The following is a 20,175-nucleotide window of genomic DNA, read 5'->3' as shown; positions in this document are numbered from 1 at the left end:
CAATCGCAGACCACGTGTAACCAGCCCATGACCTCATTTGAGACCAGCCACCCTGACAGCTGATGAAACTGGGTTTGCACAACCAAAATATTTCCGCAAACGGTCTGAAACCGTCTCAGTGAAGCTCATCTCCGTGCCCTTCGTCCTCACCAAGGTCTTGACCCGACTTCAGTGTGCAAATGCTCACTTTCGATGGCCACTGGAGCAGTGCGCTTCACAGATGAAGCCCGATTTCCAAATCTACTGGACAGATGGCGGACAGCGTCGTGTGGGCGAGCAGGTTTGCTGATGTCAACGGAGTGCCCCGTGGTGGTGGGATTATGGTATGGGCAGGCATAAACTATGGACAACAAACACAATTGCATTTGATCTATGGCAATTTGAATGCACAGAAATACCGTGGCGAGATCCTGAGGCCCATTGTCGTGCCATTCATCCGCCACACGTCGCAAGGATCTGAATGCTGAAAATGTCCCAGTTCTTCCATGGCCTGCATACTCACCCGACATGTCACCAATTAAACATGTTTGGGATGCTCTGGATTGATGTGAACAGCATGTTCTAGTTCCCACCCATATCCAGCAACTTCGCAGCCATTGAAGAGTGGGACAACGTCCCGCAGGGCACAATGAACTATGCAAAGGAGTTTGTATTTTTAAACCACTATGTGACCAGAGGCATCGGTTTCCCCAGTCATGTGAAATCCTTAGATTAGGGCCTATTGACTTTCAATTGACCAATTCTTATGAACTGTAACTCAGTAAAATATTTTAAATTGCATGTTGCATCTATATTTTTGTTCAGTGTAGCACATTGGAGTTACATTAACAATCACCTTTAAAATAACCCAAATCAAGGAAATTCACCTGCGATACTTGTGACATTTCTACAATTAAACAACCTGGCTACCTATTTGAATTACACGATGGCACAGCGAGTATGGCGACGTACAAGGAATTGGACCAAAAACCATAGCTCCATGCACGTTTAATGGGAGAGTTGTGGTGAGAATGCATACATCTACAGATGAGGTGGATGAAGAAGCTGGAGATGACAGTTTTGGAAATTACACTTGTGAGACCCAACACGGGTCACACACACACCTTTAATGCAATCAAAACAGCAGTACTACAGGAAAACATTGAAGTGTTTCAAGAATGTTTGTAATGATTAAACTACACAACTCCCACTCCACCAGTCACACACTAAAGGCAATCTTAATTTTAAACCAAGTACGTTAATACATCGAGGAATTCCAACCACTTATCACAATTAACCCACAGTGCATTAAATCTATAGATATTTGTATGTATGTGTATATATATATATATATATATATCTTCTAGGGAATAACATTTTTGCTCCATTTAAAAACAGATTCATTGAACAATTCTTTATAAATAAAACCAGTGGAAAAACAAAAAACAAAGCTAAGTCCATACAATTCTCTTTACAAATAGATCCCCATAGACAACACAGAAATCATGTGAACTCCCAACTGAATGCGGAGAATAAAAATGCAGTGGGGCCCTTTGGTGAGGATCTAAGACGAGGCAGAAACCAGCAAGAAACCTGGCGCACCTGAATGTCGTTAAACCAGGGGGGAGGAAGAATCTCCATACATTTACACACACGACAGACAAAATCACTACATTGCGCATTTACAAGAAGTTTGACTATCAAATCTGGACTGTACACATTGTAGAGATAAGACCATATTTACGGAGCCATTTTTAATTATGTAATTATTTTCCACATTCGTCTCTTTTTTAAACTTTGTCATACATTTTCCTTTTTTTTTTCCTTTACATTTTATTTCTGTTTTTACTCTTTTCTCCAGCAGCAACATATAGGACATATTTTGGTGGAGAAGTTGGTGGTTTATTTCGTGGACAGGATGAGGGCCACAATGAGACCGTAGAGTCCGAGGACCTCGGCGAAGATCAAGATGAGGATCATGCCCACAAAAAGCCGGGGCTGCTGGGCCGTGCCCCTCACGCCTGCGTCACCTACGATGCCGATGGCAAAGCCAGCTGCCAGCCCGCTCAAGCCCACACTCAGGCCAGCACCCAGGTGGAGGAAACTCCTACAGCAGAGAGAGGATTACAATAGGATCAATACAATTTACAGGGTTACTATGTGATGCAGAATGAACAATGACAAAAGCAAGCAGAGATGTTTTCAATAAGACATTTGGCAATAAAACAGTATAAAGATTTGATCTTATGTCAATGTCAGGTGTTATGGATTGACGGACCAGTTGCCTCCCAACCTGTTCTAAGTTCCTCACATTGTAGTATTGGGAAAGAGGAAATGCAACTCAAGCACATTTCTAGATATAAGAGATGTCATGAGAAGTTAGGCTTACTTGTAGAGGGTGACCTTCTCGGAGATGTTGTTGGCAATGAGCACCGCTACTACTAGGCCGTAGATGGCTATGATACCCGCCATGACCACGGGGATGATCGACTTCATGATGAGCTCCGGCCTCATCACCGACATGGCAGCGATCCCTGTGCCACTCTTAGCCGTCCCATAGGCTGCTCCTAAGGCTGGTGGAGGGGAAAGGAGGTAGAGTATTAGATATAATGCAGTGTTCTACTTCATTCTGTGATTAGATCAATGTACAAATACAGTAGAATACAGGGTTGAGCAACATGAGGAACTGAAATTGAAGTTTCTGTTCCCTTTACAAACAAGGTCAACATGGCTACAAACTGGGAAATTCTGCCTGTGTATGACGAAATTACCAGCATAACGTTTTCCCCCCCAAAATAGTAGCTTGCCACTGATGTGCTCGACTGCGGTTCTCAAACCAGCCATTCCCCTTTACAGCTACGGTTCAGGCTAATTCTACTCGCCTCAACCCGTAGCGCCCAACAGGGAATGGAGTTCAGTTTAACCCCTTTCATGGCTCTGTGCCAGAGCTGCAGTGTTCTAAATCACACCGCCTCCCTGCCTGAAAAACTCATTAGGCTCTTCACACAGGAAGCTTCTGACATCAGAGGACAGCAGGATGCCACATCCCTCCAGAGGCAACCAGCAGCAGAAGGGACACAAACCAGCACCAATCATAGAAATTGAGTCTGTCCATTCTATTTCTATGACAGCACTAACCGGTAGGGGCCCCGCAGAACGCAGTCAGCACAGACAGGCGGCGCGTGACGACAGACCATGAGGCAGAGAGCCATATGGACATTTCACTATTAATGCAATGGTGCATATAAAAAAAAAATACTGCAAGATTGGGAAAGTAGATAAATTACCTAAATCTCAGAGTCAGACAAACTCATGGATACAATGTGTCTCTGCATGCAGTTGAGTGTGACGTTAGCATATCATTAGCTTAGCACAATTGCTGGAAGTCTGCCAGTGCAGTAACCAGCTCCTCAAAAGCTGGGTGTTTGGTCAGTTATAGTCTTGCATACATAGTAACCAACATTTTATAAATTTCACTGATAATCATAAAAACAAGATTCTATCCACTCCCTCATTCTTTCCCCTTTGTAGCATAGAGATCGCAAATGATGCATCCATCTCAATGGCACTGCCCGTGCGCTCAGACACCCTAATAGGACAGATACAACATTGTGACCTCTATACATCTCTATGCGACAACGGGAAAGAATGAGGAAGTGGATATAATCTCTAGAGAGGAGGAAGTGGCTGGCCAATCCTTAAAATGTGCACATGGCAGTCAGCCACCTGTCAGGCCACTACTCCCTCTACATTCACTTATTCATCACAAGACTGACGCCGTCGATGCAAGGTTTAATCACTCAGGCCATATAGAGAAGAGTTGTTCAGCCCCTGAGTATGAGTGACTTAAAGTAGATGCTGTCTGGACCTACATCTCTGATAGCAGAGTGAGGCATTCAGTCATGTTCAGAATGTCAAACCAGAAACAATTTACAAAATTCGAAAGGTCAGCCAGTGCCGCACACTAGCCAATTTCTAAGACAAGGTAGTACCAATACCCAAATGCATTTACTGCATATTGGTTTCGAGTTTCCCCATTAAATGTGTCTTGGTGATTGGTTTTACGAAATAGCCAAGCACTTCTCAATTTCACTTGAGAGGGAACTCTATAGACAGAAGGGCTTTATGTTACAACAGCACCTCAGAGACCAAGACAAGACCACTTCCAACCGCTGAACGGTTCTATACAGTAGATCATTCATGCCACAACCACTAAAGCACCATCTTGCAGCTCCCACTCTGACCTGAGGTGGTGTATGGTTAATGTAATGACTTCCATGTTGAAGCACAATGAATTACCCTCTCCAAACAGCTGGCCCTTATGCCCGCTCTTTGATTAAGGAAGACCAACACAACCGTAGATCGAGAGACTATACCCACCAGTGTCGTGTTCAGTAGAGAAATAGTTGAGTGAAATTAGAGAATTAGTAAACTACAATCAGTGTTCGAATTGGGGAGCTTGATTTTTTTTTTGCTATGGTGTGCTTTACTGAACACGACCCAGATCTACAGGTAGCCTAGTGGTTAGAGCGTTGGACCGAAAGGTTGCAAGATCGAATCCCCGAGCTGACGAGGTAAAAAAAAAAAAATCTGTTGTTCTGCCCCTGAACAAGGCAGTTAACCCACTGTTCCTAGGCCGTCATTGACAATAAGAACGTTCTTAACTGACTTGCCTAGTTAAATGAAGGTAAAAATGTAAATAAAAAAATGTAAATAAACATGCAGGTTAGTGGAGACCAGGTCCCATGGCTTTATTCTCTGAAGATTAAATGTTGCGTTTGAGGACTGCTGCAATGGGTGGCATGAGACAACCCCTGTGCTTTAATCCTAATCCTCTGCAGAGGTAAAGAGCTTTCTTTTTTTTCTCCCCCCTCCAGATCACTCATTAATGTTACTACACTCTGAGTCCTCAGACGCTCTGCAATGTAAAGATACTGTGGAGACGGAAGTAATCAAACTGATGTTCAGTGAAAAATATGCTCAAACAGCCCTTTATCAGTACTTTAATACGAAGCATAATATAGCCAACTCTTAGTCTTAAACAGCACATTAACTGTAAACTACCTTGATGAAACCGTAGTGGACAGTATTGCAGTGAAGCCATGGATATTGCCCAAGCATCTACATCTGCTTTGCAATATAGCACCCATTTATTTAGCCTAAAAAATAAATAAAGAGAACATACTGGTCCATCTAATTAAATATTTTGAGCAAACAATCCCTAAACTATGTCTATAGACACTGAACAAAATGTGGTGGAGCTGAATCTGGGTTTAGTAGTGATGTGAGGGATCAAAAATGGTCAAATGGAGTAAATAAGACCATTAGAATAATGTACTCTCCATGATGTTATGGAAAAATATAAAGCTACTCCTAAATCTATTGAACCAACCGACAGAAAATGCCATTTGAGCAGTAATAGAACAAAACTAGACAACAAAAATGCTAGTAAATAATCAAAATAGGTTGACTCATTACACAAAAAGATTAGCTTTGAGAGTAGGGAGGACACAATCCACCTCAGTTAAAAAGGATGACTTTTATACAACACCAGGCTTTTAGGAGATACACCAGTAGATAACAAGGCTAAATTTTAACTCGTCGTCTGCAATAGTCAAGCATTTTAAAATTACGCTTATGCTCCTACTTTGGGCTATGTAACACTATAAATTCTGAAGTCAAGCATCTCCTCCAGTGCCATGAACAAGCTAGTAGTTGTTAGGAGGGTTAGGGTGTGCACTGAGATAATGTACAGCACAGCTCACTATGGTAGACTGGGTCAGCCAGTGCCATTGAAGGATATCGCTATCATGCTCGTCACAGCCAGTCAGAGCCTGTACTGACTACCAACCAAGAGCAGAGGCCTCAAGCAGTGAAGGCTGCAGACATAACAGCCCAAAACGCTACTAACCAGTCGATATGACGCAAGCGTAACTGAGGACGAGCAACTTGGAACAGCCACTAGGGCTGGCACAATGACAGTACAACTGACCATCATGAAAATAAAATAACCGTTTATTTTTTGGGAACGAACATCTGACTGAAGACGGGACAGCCGGGTATTAGTGCAGTTGAGACAATTTCTGTGATTAAACTTTGTTGTCCCTTGCCGAAATGAGCACGGTGTAGTAGCAAACGATGAATAGAATGGGCTTGGAACCTCTAACCATGGCAATTCAACTAGTAAACCCATTAGTCCAATTCCTTCTTTGCGCCTATGGGTACACTCAATGGTCGCCAGTCCACCCATCATGTCATCATTGACTTGACGCCCAATCTCCTCCTATGGCAGCACATGGAAAGGAGAAAATCTGCATTTAAAATGTGTATGCTATTTGAACGGTTATTACAGACCGGTCATTTGACTGGCCAATTATAGTCATCCAAAATTCCATGATCGTCAGAGCCCTATGCAGCGACCTCAGTTTATCACCAGAAAGTAACAAGTCGTTTAATGAAAAATAGCCACAACAACCAGTTATTAAATTAGGCTATCGATTGTTAAAATGCTACAGTACAACTCATGGTGGTGATGTTCTAAGGCTGTTCATGATGCCTCTGTTACAAGTGAGACTTCTAACCAATATTTTGGATTCATTCATCGTGCTTCCACCGTGCCAAAGCAGACCCTTCACACAGAGTTAAGACATGAAAGAAAATAACTGGGAACGGCAACAGTGAAATAAGTGTGAGACGGTCTTCAGACGCTGCTGCATGCACTTTAAAATGATCATGAAGCACAATATAGGCAATGGTTTACAAACACAAACCAGTAGATCAAAAACACATTTAAAATCAATAGATAAAATGTCTATTTACATATTGTTTCTCAATCTCTAGTGCAGTATGGTCAAGTATGGTGCAGACACCACAAGATGGCAGGCTCACGTTTCCTGTAGGATATAAACCTTGTAAGATGCTTAATGCTGCTGGGCCATTATCACCGGTGTCCCTAATCAGCCCCCTCCACTGGGTGCGCCACCCACCAGCAGCCCTCTCAGCTGGCTAATTCCCCATCTGTCACTCCTTCCCACCCTGCCCGTCACAGATCACGCACTACCCGCACTGCCCTGTGCCGTCACTATCCATAGGAGCACAGAGTCAGCACTAAACATGTTTACGACTCCAGTTAGGTTAGCCTCTAGCCAGTGTGCTTCCTACAAACCTACACATATTTGTTATGGTCTATTTGAGGGCAATCAGTTTCCACATGTATGGAGTGTTGACAGAAACATTAGGTGAGAGGGTCATACACATTTCTGAACTTTGGGGCTGCGAAAAGGAGTACAAGTAGACTTACTTAATGCACTAGACAGGAGTATAACTGAGGCCACCCTTCATCCACATTATTACAGAACCATGTTTTCTAAAGGCCATGGCTTCATTTTCAATACCAAAGCTGAACTACAATACAGCCAGTAAGGCTCGAGTCACCAATTCACTTTGGTTGTGAAAAAATAAAAAAAGACAACATTTCCCCAAATATGAGCTGTCATACACCTGCTCTCAATTGTGCAGTTAGGCCTAAATGGTTAAGATGCTGGTTATTACTCAATACAAATGCCCAGGTTGACAGACAGGTGGCATCATGCCACCCCACCACACAGTACAGGAGCCAATAGTGCCACATACAGCCCTAACTGCTAGTAGCTGGAAGGTGACAGAAATTGAATTTTAGATGAAGGCAATACCCTCCAGCTACTAGCAGTTAGGGCTTTGACAGAATTGAATTTTGGATGAAGGTAATTGGCCAGCCAAATGGTCTCCGGAATGATATAATTATAATAATAAATATAATAGGCATCCCCATTCAAGTCAATGAAGGCAGCCATTGCGAGAGTACCCAGAAGGTGCAAAGAATGAAGTTAAAGCAGGAAGTAAAAGCAGGAAGTGTACACGTCAATAAGTGCTGTGACTTGTCATTGTCTTACGTCAGATGGCATCACTGTGCTATCTGACATGCAAGGACATCGGTCACCACTGCCAGTGCAGTGACTTCATCAGCTGTTCATTCAACTCAACTGACATTACAAAAAAAAAATACATTCCATTTCATTTTATTTAACTTGGAAAGTCAGTTAACCTCTAGGGTAGGGGGCAGCATTCGGAATTTTGGATGAAAAGCATGCCCAAATTAAACGGCCTGCTACTCGGGCCCAGAAGATATCCACCAGTTATATGCTTATTTGGATAGAAAACTCTAAAAACATTCAGGAAGTTTTTTGGGGGGGTTTAGTAGTTTTCTATTCCATGCCATTAACAGTATCCACTGACTTAGGACTCAATTTGCAGTTCCTATGCCTTCCAATAGATGTCAATAGTCTTTAGAAATGGTTTCAGGCTTGTATTCTTATAAATGAGGGAGTAAGACCAGTCTGAATGAGTGGACCCTGACATGTCAGAGCTTTTCCATGCGCAATCCCGAGAGAGTGCATTTCTTGTTTACCTTTTATATTGATGACATTGTCCGGTTGAAATATTATAGATCATTTAGGCTAAAAACAACCTGAGGATTGAATATAAACATCATTTGACATGTTTCTATGAACTTTACAGATACAATTTGGATTTTTTGTCTGCCTGTTTTGACTGCGTTTGAGCCTGTGGATAACTGAAGAAAACGGGAACAAAATGGAGGTTTTTGGATATAAAGAGACTATCAAACAAAAGGAACATTTAGAGTAAATGAATGTCTTCTGAGTGCCACCATATGAAGATCAAAGGTAAGGGATTCATTTTCTCTCTATTTCTGAGTTTTGTAAAGCTTCTGCTTGGCTGGTTACTGTTAGTAATAATTTGTCAACTGGGCTAGGTTCTCAAATAATCATAAGGTATGCTTTCGCCGTAAAGCATTTTAAAATACTGACACCGTGGTTGGATTCACAAGAAGTTTATCTTTAAACCTATGTAAAAAATGTTTTGTTTTCTGAATTTTCTGTATTTGAATTTGGCACTCTGCAATCTCACTGGATGTTGGCCAGATGGGACGCTGGCGTCCCACATAACCTCTCTAGGGTAAGAACAAATTCTTATTTAAAATGACGGCCTACCCCGGCCAAACCCTAACAATACTGGGCCAATTGTGCGCTGCCCTATGGGACTCCCAATTACGGCCGGTTGTGATACAGCCTGGAATCGAACCAGAGTCTGTAGTGACACCTCTAGCACTGAGATGCAGTGCCTTAGACCGCTGAGCCTGTTCTATTCATTACACATCAGTGAGCTGCTACATTGTTGGGGGGGGGGGGGTTATGGATGAAGACCGTCATGAAAATAATAATTTGTTGCTTGTTTCAGCAGGACACAACAAAGTTATCACATTAAGAATCCATGATACAGCAGAAACAGACTCAACAGCACTAATGCCTGGCTGTCCTGTCTTCAGTCAGCAGTTGGTAATTTTTTTTTTAAAAACTCATCTATATTATTTTAACGGTTAAGACTTATTATTTTCACGACCGTCTTCATCCATAACCATGTGCCAGCCCTACTAGCAAAAGCTGCATGATTTAAAATCCCCACTAGGTCATGCCCTATATAACATGACAATTTAGCAGAGTCAATTATTTCTAGAACATGCTGCATCAGTCCAAAATCAGCTTTGCCACATGCAGCCTAAGCCTTGCTAAAAGAACACAATGTCATTTGATAAAGGGCACAAAAACTTATAAAAAGGAGAAACAGTACTTTGTGAAATAGTCTAATTTAAAGTCCTACTAGTGTCTGCTTTTCACCTAATTTAGTGTGTGTGTGTGTGTGGGGGGGGTTCTCTATTGTTCCCGCAAACAAGAGGAAGGCCGATAACAGAAGGCACCATCAGACCAACGACTTGAATGGCCTACTCCTTGAAATGAAATAAAAATACAAATGCTCAAAACATGTTTTTATCCTTACATTTCTCTGGTACTTTCGTATACTTTAGTCAGTAGTTCTGAAAAAGCTCACGAGCCTAAAGTGGTCCCCGAAAATGGAGTACTACATCACCTACACTATATGACCAAAAGTATGGGGACACCTGCTCATCAAACATCTCATTCCAAAATCATGGGCATTAATATAGAGTTGGTCCCCCTGTCACTGCTTTAACCGCCTCCACTGTCCTGCAAATGCTTTCCACTAGATGTTGGAACTAAAGGTTGATCGATTCATTGGAATGGCCGATTAATTAGGGCCGATTTCAAGTTTTCATAACAATCGGGAAAACTGTATTTTTGGGCGCAGATTATTTAATTTGTTATACCTTTATTTAACTAGGCAAGCCAGTTAAGAAAACGTTCTTATTTTCAATGATGGCCTATGAACGGTGGGTTAACTGCCTTGTTCAGGGGCAGAACGACAGAGTTTCACCTTGTCAGCTCGGGGGATTCAAACTAGTCCAACGCTATAACCACCTGCCTCTAATTGAACTCCACGAGGAGTCTGCCTGTTACGCGAATGCAGTAGAAGCCAAGGTAAGTTGCTAATTAGCATTAAACGTATCTTATAAAAAAAACAATCAATCATAATCACTAGTTATAACTACACATGGTTGATGATATTACTAGTTTATCTAGCATGTTCTGCGTTGCATATAATCGATGCAACGCTGCGGGATGATTTAACAAAAGCGCATTTGCGAAAAAAAGAACAATCGTTGGACGACTGTCCCTAACCATAAACACCAATGCCTTTCTTAAAATCAATACACAGAAGTATATTTTTAAACCTGCATATTTTGCTAAAATAAATTCAGTTTAGCAGGCAATATTAACCAGGTGAAATTGTGTCACTTCTCTTGCATTCATTGCACGCAGAGTCAGGGTATATGCAACAGTTTGGATAGCCTGGCTCATTGCGAACTAATTTGCCAGAATGTTACGTAATTATGACACAACATTGAAGGTTGTGCAATGTAACAAGAATATTTAGACTTACAGATGCCACCCGTTAAATAAAATACAGAACGGTTCCGTATTTCACTGAAATAGTTTCCCCAATTCAACCATATTAATGACCAAAGGCTTGTATTTCTGTGTGTTATGTTATAATTAAGTCTATGATTTGATAGAGCAGTCTGAGCAATGGTAGGCAGCAGCAGCCTCGTAAGCATTCATTCAATCAGCACTATAGTGCGTTTTGCCAGCAGCTCTTCGCAAGCACAGCGCTGTTTATGACTTGAAGCCTATCAGCCTAATGGCTGGTGTAACCGATGTGAAATGGCTAGCTAGTTAGCGGGGTGCGCGCTAATAGCGTTTCAAACGTCACTCGCTCTGATGCTTGGAGTGGTTGTTCCCCTTGCTCTGCAAGGGCCACGGCTTTTGTGGAGCGATGGGTAAAGCTGCTTCAAGTGTGGCTGTTGTCGATGTGTTCCTGGCTCGAGCCCAGGTAGCATCCACTAAACCAAGATTCGTCTGTCGGACTGCCAGATGGTGAGGCGAGATTCATCACTCCAGAGAACGTGTTTCCATTGCTCCAGAGTCCAATGGTTGCGAGCTTTACACCACTCCAGCCGACGCTTGGCATTGTGATCTTAGGCTTGTGTGCGGCTACTCGGCCATGGAAACCCATTTCATGAAGCTCCCGAAGAACAGTTATTGTCCTGACGTTGCTTCCAGGGGCAGTTTGGAACTCGGTACTGAGTGTTGCAACTGAGAACAGACCATTTTTACTTGCTATGCGCTTCAACAGTCCCGTTCTGTAAGGTTGCTGCTCCTAAATGTTTCCACTTCACATGAACTGCATTTGCAGTTGACCGGGCAGCTCTAGCAGGGCAAAAAAATTGACAAACTGACTTGTTGGAAAGGTGGCATCTTATGACGGTCCGACATTGGAAGTCACTGAGCTCTTCAGTAAGGCCATTGCAAATGTTTGTCTATGGAGATTGCATGGCCGTGTGCTCGATTTTATACACCGTTCAGCAACGGGTGTGGCTGAACTAGCCGAAGCCACTAATTTGAAGGGGTGTCCACATAATTATTTAGTACAAAAGTGATACTTTGAACTACATCATTGACCTGTCTCGCTCTGCTGTGGGTGCAACGTGCATCTTGCTAGCTGTCACTCATATGGCGAGAGGTTGAAGCTCATTGCTTGAACTCGAACTGCTAGGGGGCTGGGCCCACATTGGGGGGGGGGGGGGAAATGGCACCACAGCTTCCAGAAAAACTGTTGTTCTCAAACTAGAGATTGTGGCTAATTGAGGTGAGACAGTAATTCTGCATGTATGAGCTACACATTAACACTTACAGATCATAGCAGGAGGTGATAAGAACATGTCTAAGTGTGTACATTACTGTATTTAGTGCCATATTGTTTTTCCACTGGATTTTTTTTTTTAAAGATTGCTGGAGTGGATGTTTAAACATTGATTGCTAATTTTGGCCTAGTGATAGTCCAAACCATGTATATTGCAGTCAATGGCACAGTTGGTTGGTAATTGTATGCTGTTAGGAAGTATATTATGCAAAATGCTTGAGTGAACACATCAGACATAACAGGACAATAAAACAAATCCTAAGACCATACTGATACATCATCGTCTTCCCTGTTCTCATTTGTCATGAGAGATCACTAGACCGTCGTTTCTACACCTTCACTTGGACCTGAGGCCATCCAGAACATGAGCCAGAGATCAAATTATTGCACTTAGTTGCCAATTTGTATTCTTAGACATGCAAATGTATCATAAATCTGATTAAATGTTCTATATTAATGATGTTATAGTGGTATATTGTTTATAGGTCTACACCACAAGTGCACTTCCTAAATCCTTTGCTACTTTAACATTCCAAATCACAAGTCCAATCGTGTGATTGTCATGTGATATTGATGCAAATGCCATTTTCCTTGAATCTAAGGTGTCTCGTGCAGTTTATTTCCATTTCAATTATCTGAGGCCTATACACATGAATTGGTCCACAAGCGCCCAATTCCTATGCAGTGGACTTTTAAAATCACCCGAATATACATGGAATTGTTCGTATGACGTGGACAAAACGATGGCATTCCATTCCCTAGGTTGTCATCGCATGAGCGTGCTCCCCTGCTGGTTATGCCTAACGTTACATTGCACAAATCTATAACCAATTTGAGCTGGTATTCTTCATAGTATCAGTTGTTTATACTCAACATCTGACACGGATGGTCAATATTCACCATCAATAGGCCTCCTGCCTTCATAATGACCAACTCGCCGAAGATGCCAGTAACGTTACGCTCAAATCTGGTAGTGTCTTAGTGTGGCGCATGTCGCAAAGCGTAAAACGAAAAGCGCCCAAAATTGAGAAAGAACGAACTCTCACTTCAAATGCGTTGATCTGAAGGTGTGGTTATTGGTAATGACAGTTTAGCAAAATACTGGACAAGTATATTAGTTAGCTAAAGTTAATTAAAATGTCAAATAACGTTACGTCAATGACAGTTTATGCCTGGGCTCCTTTAACGTTAGCTGGTTTCAAGCAATAACGAGAATTATGCTGTTAAAATTGACAAATTACACATACAATGTATAATTTAAATGCAGCTAGCTAATAAAGATAGTATTTGAATTGTGTGATAATTACCGCTGAAAACCATAGCCGCAGAGGCACCCATCACTGCGAAGAACGGAGAGTATTCGGGGCTTTCGGACGACATTCTTTCTCACACAGTAAACTAAATAATACAAAACGGCTATTACTATGTTTCCCAATGGTTTAGGTACTAAACCTATCGAAGGCAACGGTCTTTAGCTGTAAACTGGGAAAGGTACAATAACACCTAGCTAACTAGCAATGTAAATGGACTAGTCACGAATCTTCAGATAAATACCCGGCGTAGCAGCAGCACAAAATGGCGAAGTGGAAAAGATCACCTGACTGGTCATATGGATAAAACCCATCATCAACTGTGTGTAGGGGAGGCGCTCACAAGTAACTCTAATAATGATTTACTGCAGCAAATCAAACATAATTAAAATTACAACAACAAACAAATCTAACATAATTAAAATGACAAAAACAATTGTATACATTTACGACTAAACCCATGCAAAGTAAATGGTTTATCTCCAGATTCTGTATTTCATTTTTTGAAGGTCATCCCCTATTTTAATCTCTTTTGGTGTGCTCCGCTGCAGGCTTTGGTGGCGTTCGGTCGTCACTAGTTACCACAGCCACAAATGTCTAAACCCCGCATATTTCTACAATTTACCTTCTGAAAATCTGATTTTAAACATAACCTTACCTGAACCACACTTCTAAACTTATGCCTAACCTTAACATTAAATGCCGACCAAAAATGTGATAGAAATGTTGACTTTGTGGCTGTGGTAACTAGTGACAACCGTCGCGTTCCCATGCTCAGAAGTTGCATGCTTCAACCAACGGTTGCATGCACGTCATCACTGGTGTCATCGACTGACAGACTGCTATAGCCTGTGATCTATTTAGCTGAAGCGTAAAATACCTATCCAGGCGTCGTAAGATCTGGCATACGCCAGCAACGCCTGGGCCGAGGAACGCACCCTTTCCCTTTGCTATCTAGGCATTCACCCTCCTTCAAAATGAGGAATGAAATGAGTGGAAGAAGGGTGTGGATGCTCAGGGGTTATGCCTTTCTCCTTGAAAATTAAGTGAAATACATCTCACTATTGCTCAACAACAATATGCTTCTTATTTGCATTGTTGGAAGTGAGGCTCAATGCATTTTGTATTCATTAAGAGTAGCCTAGATATTGAGTGACTAAATTCCAAAACAGACATAATGTATTTGAAATCATGCATTTCTTAAAGTTATTTGCACATGATACAATAACACAAATTCAAGACGTATAATTCCGTTGTGAATTAATTTGTTCATTTTGCACCTGGTTAACATGCAGGAGATGGTCGTTTACAGTAAGCTGTGATATGCAGAAGTCATGTGGAGCGTGAGTGTCAGAGATTGTGTGGTGGGGGAGGGAGCCGAGAATCCCACTATATCGCTCCCAGCAACTGCAGGCTCAGAGAGCCAGGGACAGCAAGAGGACACAGCAAGGGAGTGACGCTGAGTGTGTGAGTCAGAGAGAGATTGTGCAGAGTCCCACCTCCTTCCTCCATCCCTCCATCCATCCCCCTCTACATCCCCATTCTCCTCACAGGCAGGCAGGCTGTCAGAGCAACCCCTCCCCCCACCAAGCCCCTTTACCCGTGATGTCATTTCTACACCAGCATCACAGGCCTCTCTCTAGTTTACGTTTTCCTCGACTGGCATCATACTATAGGCCCATATGCTACCTGACATATTTGAGGTTCACAATGATCATTATCTTGCAGAGAAATACATTATTTTGTGCTACAGATGCACACGAAGAGGATGCATCAAAAACATAAAGGTCATAGTTGAATGGATATGATTTGTGTCCTGTTTTATTTTCTCACGGGTGACTGAACAGATATTGATCCAGGAATCTCATTACTGTGATGTTTGATGAGGCAGCTAAAGGTAACCTCTCCCCCATTAAGGCAGGTTTATCACGATAGCATATCTGTGATGCATACTCAGCAACTCCCTGCCTGAACATTTTGTCATATGAACTCACGCTCACATGTGTGTGTTGGTGAATGTCAGGATTGGTGGATCCACGTTCATCGAGCGTCTCTGACAGTAGAGATTAATCAGAGAAAAGACAGTGACTTTCATGGATAGGGGGAACTCGCAAAATAGGGAACCATGTGAAACATTCTCACAAGGGCATGATTCAAAGTGACTGTGCTCCGTTCGAGACTATCCTATCAACGTGATCTGAAGAACCGTAATATCCTATGTTTCACAGAGTCGTGGCTGAACAAGGAATTTTTTATTTTTTTTACCTTTCTTTAACTAGGCAAGCCAGTTAAGAACAAATTCTTATTTTCAATGACAGCCTAGGAAGAGTGAGTTAACTGCCTGTTCAGCGGCAGAACGACAGAACGACCTTGTCAGCTCAGGGGTTTGAACTTGCAACCTTCCGGTTACTAGTCCAACGCTCTAACCACTACGCTATCCTGCCGCCCCATGGGAAATTATTGTTTCTAAACATCGGCAGGACAGAACAGATGCGCCCGGTAAGCTGAGGGGAGGGGCGGTGTGACTCTTTATCAACAACAGTTGGTGCGCAATCTCTAATATTAAGGAAGTCTCGAGGTCCTGCTCGCCTTAGTTAGAATACCTCATAATAAGCTGTATACATCACGATTTACCAAGAGAGTTTTCATGTATATTTTTCTTAGCTGTTTATTTACCACCACAAACCAATGCTGACACTCAACTAGCTGTATAAGTCCATAAGCAAACAAGAAAATTCTCACCCAGATGCGGTGCTCCTAGCTGACAAGGATTTTAATGCAGGGAAACTGAAATCCAAATCCATTTTACTTCATTTCTACCGACATGTCTCAACTGGAGGCGAAAAAACTCTAGATTACCTCTACTCTACACACATACAAAGCACATACAAAGCTCTCAAAGCTCTCTTATGATCAGATTTGGCATCCTCCGTTTACAAGCACATTTTCAAACTGGAAGTACCAGAAATGCGCTCAATAAGGAAAGTGGTCCGATGAAGTGAACGCTAATCTATAGGACTGTTTCGCAAGAACAGATTGGAATATGTTCCGGGATTCATCCTATGGCATTGAGGGGTTTACCACATCAGTCACCGGTTTCATTAATAAGTGCATCGACAACGTAGTCCCCACAGTGACCGTACGTACATATCCCAACCAGAAGCCATGGATTACAAGTAACCTCCTCATTTAGCTGCCGCCACTTTCAAGGAGCGGGACACAAATCCGGACGCTTAAAAAAATCCTGTTACGCCCTCCGACAAATCATCCGACTCTGATGCTCGTTGGATGTGGCAGTGCTTGCAAACTATCACGGATTACATTTACATTTACATTTAAGTCATTTAGCAGACGCTCTTATCCAGAGCGACTTACAAATTGGTGCGTTCACCTTAAGACATCCAGTGGAACAGCCACTTTACAATAGTGCATCTAAATCTTTTAAGGGGGGGTGAGAAGGATTACTTTATCCTATCCTAGGTATTCCTGAAAGAGGTGGGGTTTCAGGTGTCTCCGGAAGGTGGTGATTGACTCCGCTGTCCTGGCGTCGTGAGGGAGTTTGTTCCACCATTGGGGGGCCAGAGCAGCGAACAGTTTTGACTGGGCTGCGCGGGAACTGTACTTCCTCAGTGGTAGGGAGGCGAGCAGGCCAGAGGTGGATGAACGCAGTGCCCTTGTTTGGGTGTAGGGCCTGATCAGAGCCTGGAGGTACTGAGGTGCCGTTCCCCTCACAGCTCCGTAGGCAAGCACCATGGTCTTGTAGCGGATGCGAGCTTCAACTGGAAGCCAGTGGAGAGAGCGGAGGAGCGGGGTGACGTGAGAGTACTTGGGAAGGTTGAACACCAGACGGGCTGCGGCGTTCTGGATGAGTTGTAGGGGTTTAATGGCACAGGCAGGGAGCCCAGCCAACAGCGAGTTGCAGTAATCCAGACGGGAGATGACAAGTGCCTGGATTAGGACCTGCGCTGCTTCCTGTGTGAGGCAGGGTCGTACTCTGCGGATGTTGTAGAGCATGAACCTACAAGAACGGGCCACCGCCTTGATGTTAGTTGAGAACGACAGGGTGTTGTCCAGGATCACGCCAAGGTTCTTAGCGCTCTGGGAGGAGGACACAATGGAGTTGTCAACCGTGATGGCGAGATCATGGAACGGGCAGTCCTTCCCGGGAGGAAGAGCAGCTCCGTCTTGCCGAGGTTCAGCTTGAGGTGGTGATCCGTCATCCACACTGATATGTCTGCCAGACATGCAGAGATGCGATTCGCCACCTGGTCATCAGAAGGGGGAAAGGAGAAGATTAATTGTGTGTCGTCTGCATAGCAATGATAGGAGAGACCATGTGAGGTTATGACAGAGCCAAGTGACTTGGTGTATAGCGAGAATAGGAGAGGGCCTAGAACAGAGCCCTGGGGACGCCAGTGGTGAGAGCGCGTGGTGAGGAGACAGATTCTCGCCACGCCACCTGGTAGGAGCGACCTGTCAGGTAGGACGCAATCCAAGCGTGGGCCGCGCCGGAGATGCCCAACTCGGAGAGGGTGGAGAGGAGGATCTGATGGTTCACAGTATCGAAGGCAGCCGATAGGTCTAGAAGGATGAGAGCAGAGGAGAGAGAGTTAGCTTTAGCAGTGCGGAGGGCCTCCGTGATACAGAGAAGAGCAGTCTCAGTTGAATGACTAGTCTTGAAACCTGACTGATTTGGATCAAGAAGGTCATTCTGAGAGAGATAGCGGGAGAGCTGGCCAAGGACGGCACGTTCAAGAGTTTTGGAGAGAAAAGAAAGAAGGGATACTGGTCTGTAGTTGTTGACATCGGAGGGATCGAGTGTAGGTTTTTTCAGAAGGGGTGCAACTCTCGCTCTCTTGAAGACAGAAGATTACAAATGGAACCCCAGCCGTAAGCTGCCCAGTGATGTGAGCCTACCAGACAAGCTAAATTAATTCTATGCTCGCTTCAAGCGAACTATGCATGAGAGCACCAGCTGTTCCGGACGACTGTCTGATTACGCTCGCCGTAGCCGATATGAGTAAGACCTTTAAACAGGTTAATATTCACAAGGCTGCTGGGCCAGATGGGTTACCAGGACGTGTACTCAGAGCATGCGCTGACCAGCTAGCAAGTGTCTTCACTGACATTTCCAACCTCTCCCTGACCCCGTCTGTAATACCCACATTTTTCAAGCAGACCACCATAGTCCCCGTGCCCAAGAACACCACAGTAACCTGTCTAAATGACTATTGCCCCGTAGCACTCACATCTGTAGCCATGAAATGCTTTGAAAGGCTGGTCATGGCTCACGTCAACACCATCATCCCAGACACCCTGGACCCACTCCAATTTGCATACTGCCCCAACAGATCCACAGATGACGCAATCTCTATTGCACTCCGCACTGCCCTTTCCCACCTGGACAAAACAAACACCTATGTGAGAATGCTGTTCATTGACTACAGTTCAGGGTTCAACACCATAGTGCCCTCCAATCTCATAACTAAACTAAGGACCCTGGGATTAAACACCTCCCTCTGAAATTGGATACTGGACTCTGGAGGGCCACCCCCAGGTGGTGAGGGTAGGCAACAACAACACATCGGAACACGGGGCCCCCTCAGGGGTGTGTGCTTAGCCCCCTCCCGTACTCCCTGTTCACCCACGACTGCGAGGCCACACATGACTCCAACACCATCATTAAGTTTGCTGATGACACGACGGTGGTCACCAACGACGATGAGACAGCCTACGACGATGAGACAGCCTACAGGGAGGTGGTAAGAGACTTGGAAGTGTGGTGCCAGGACAACAACTTCTCCCTCAACATCAGCAAGATAAAGGAGCTGATTGTGGACTATGGGAAATGAAGGGCCAGGCACACCCCCATTCACATCAATGGGGATGTAGTGGAGACAGAACTTCAAGTTCCTCTGTGTCCACATCACTAAGGACCTATCATGGTCTAAACACAACACCACAGTCGTGAAGAGGGCCTCTTGCCCCTCAGAAGGCTGAAAAGATTTGGCATGGGCCAAAGTTATACAGCTGCACCATTGAGAGCATCTTGACTGACTGCATCACCACTTAGTATGGAAACTGCTCGGCATCCGACCGCAAGGCGCTACAGAGGGCAGTGCGTACGGCCCAGTACATCACTGGGGCCGAGCTCCATGCCATCCAGGACCTCAATACCAGGCGGTGTAAGAGGAAGGCCCTAAAAATTGTCAAAGACTCCAGCCACCCAAGTCACAGACTGTTCTCTCTGCTATGCGCACAGGAAGTGGTACCAGAGTGCTAAGTCTGGGACCAAAAGGCTCTACCCCAAAGCCATAAGACTGCTGAACAGTTGATTAAATGGCTAGCTGGACTTTCTGCTTTTCACCCCCTACCTACATGTACATAGTACTTCAATCAATCAATCAATCAATCAATCACCTAACCAAACCTACAAGTACATATTGCCTCAATCAATCACCCCAACTACCTTGTACCCCAGTACACTGACTCGGTACTGGTACTCCTTGTGTATAGCCTGTACTATATATATCCTCGTACTTCGTACTTTTTAACTGCATTGTTGGGAAAGGGCTCGTACGTAAACACTTCACGTTAAAATCTACACTTGTTGTGTTCGGTGCATGTGACATTTTAAATGCCTTTTGATTGG

The 20,175-nt window shown here is 43.8% G+C and overlaps 1 protein-coding gene across 1 annotated transcript; it reads right to left on the bottom strand.

Moving 5' to 3' along the window:
- Positions 1 to 970: 970 nt before the first annotated feature.
- Positions 971 to 13,802, bottom strand: LOC115106595 (V-type proton ATPase 16 kDa proteolipid subunit c-like). The gene is made up of 3 exons (XM_029629474.2): positions 13,521 to 13,802; positions 2,369 to 2,552; positions 971 to 2,086 (listed from the first exon to the last, which is right to left on the bottom strand). The coding sequence occupies exons 1-3, from the start codon at positions 13,591 to 13,593 to the stop codon at positions 1,882 to 1,884; spliced, it is 462 nt and encodes a 153-aa protein (XP_029485334.1). The 5' UTR covers positions 13,594 to 13,802; the 3' UTR covers positions 971 to 1,881.
- Between the last annotated feature and the right edge of the window lie 6,373 nt (positions 13,803 to 20,175).

Source organism: Oncorhynchus nerka, linkage group LG23 (genome assembly GCF_034236695.1).
Source record: "Oncorhynchus nerka isolate Pitt River linkage group LG23, Oner_Uvic_2.0, whole genome shotgun sequence".
Taxonomy (NCBI): domain Eukaryota; kingdom Metazoa; phylum Chordata; class Actinopteri; order Salmoniformes; family Salmonidae; genus Oncorhynchus; species Oncorhynchus nerka.
This window is presented reverse-complemented; position numbering and strand designations above follow the sequence as displayed.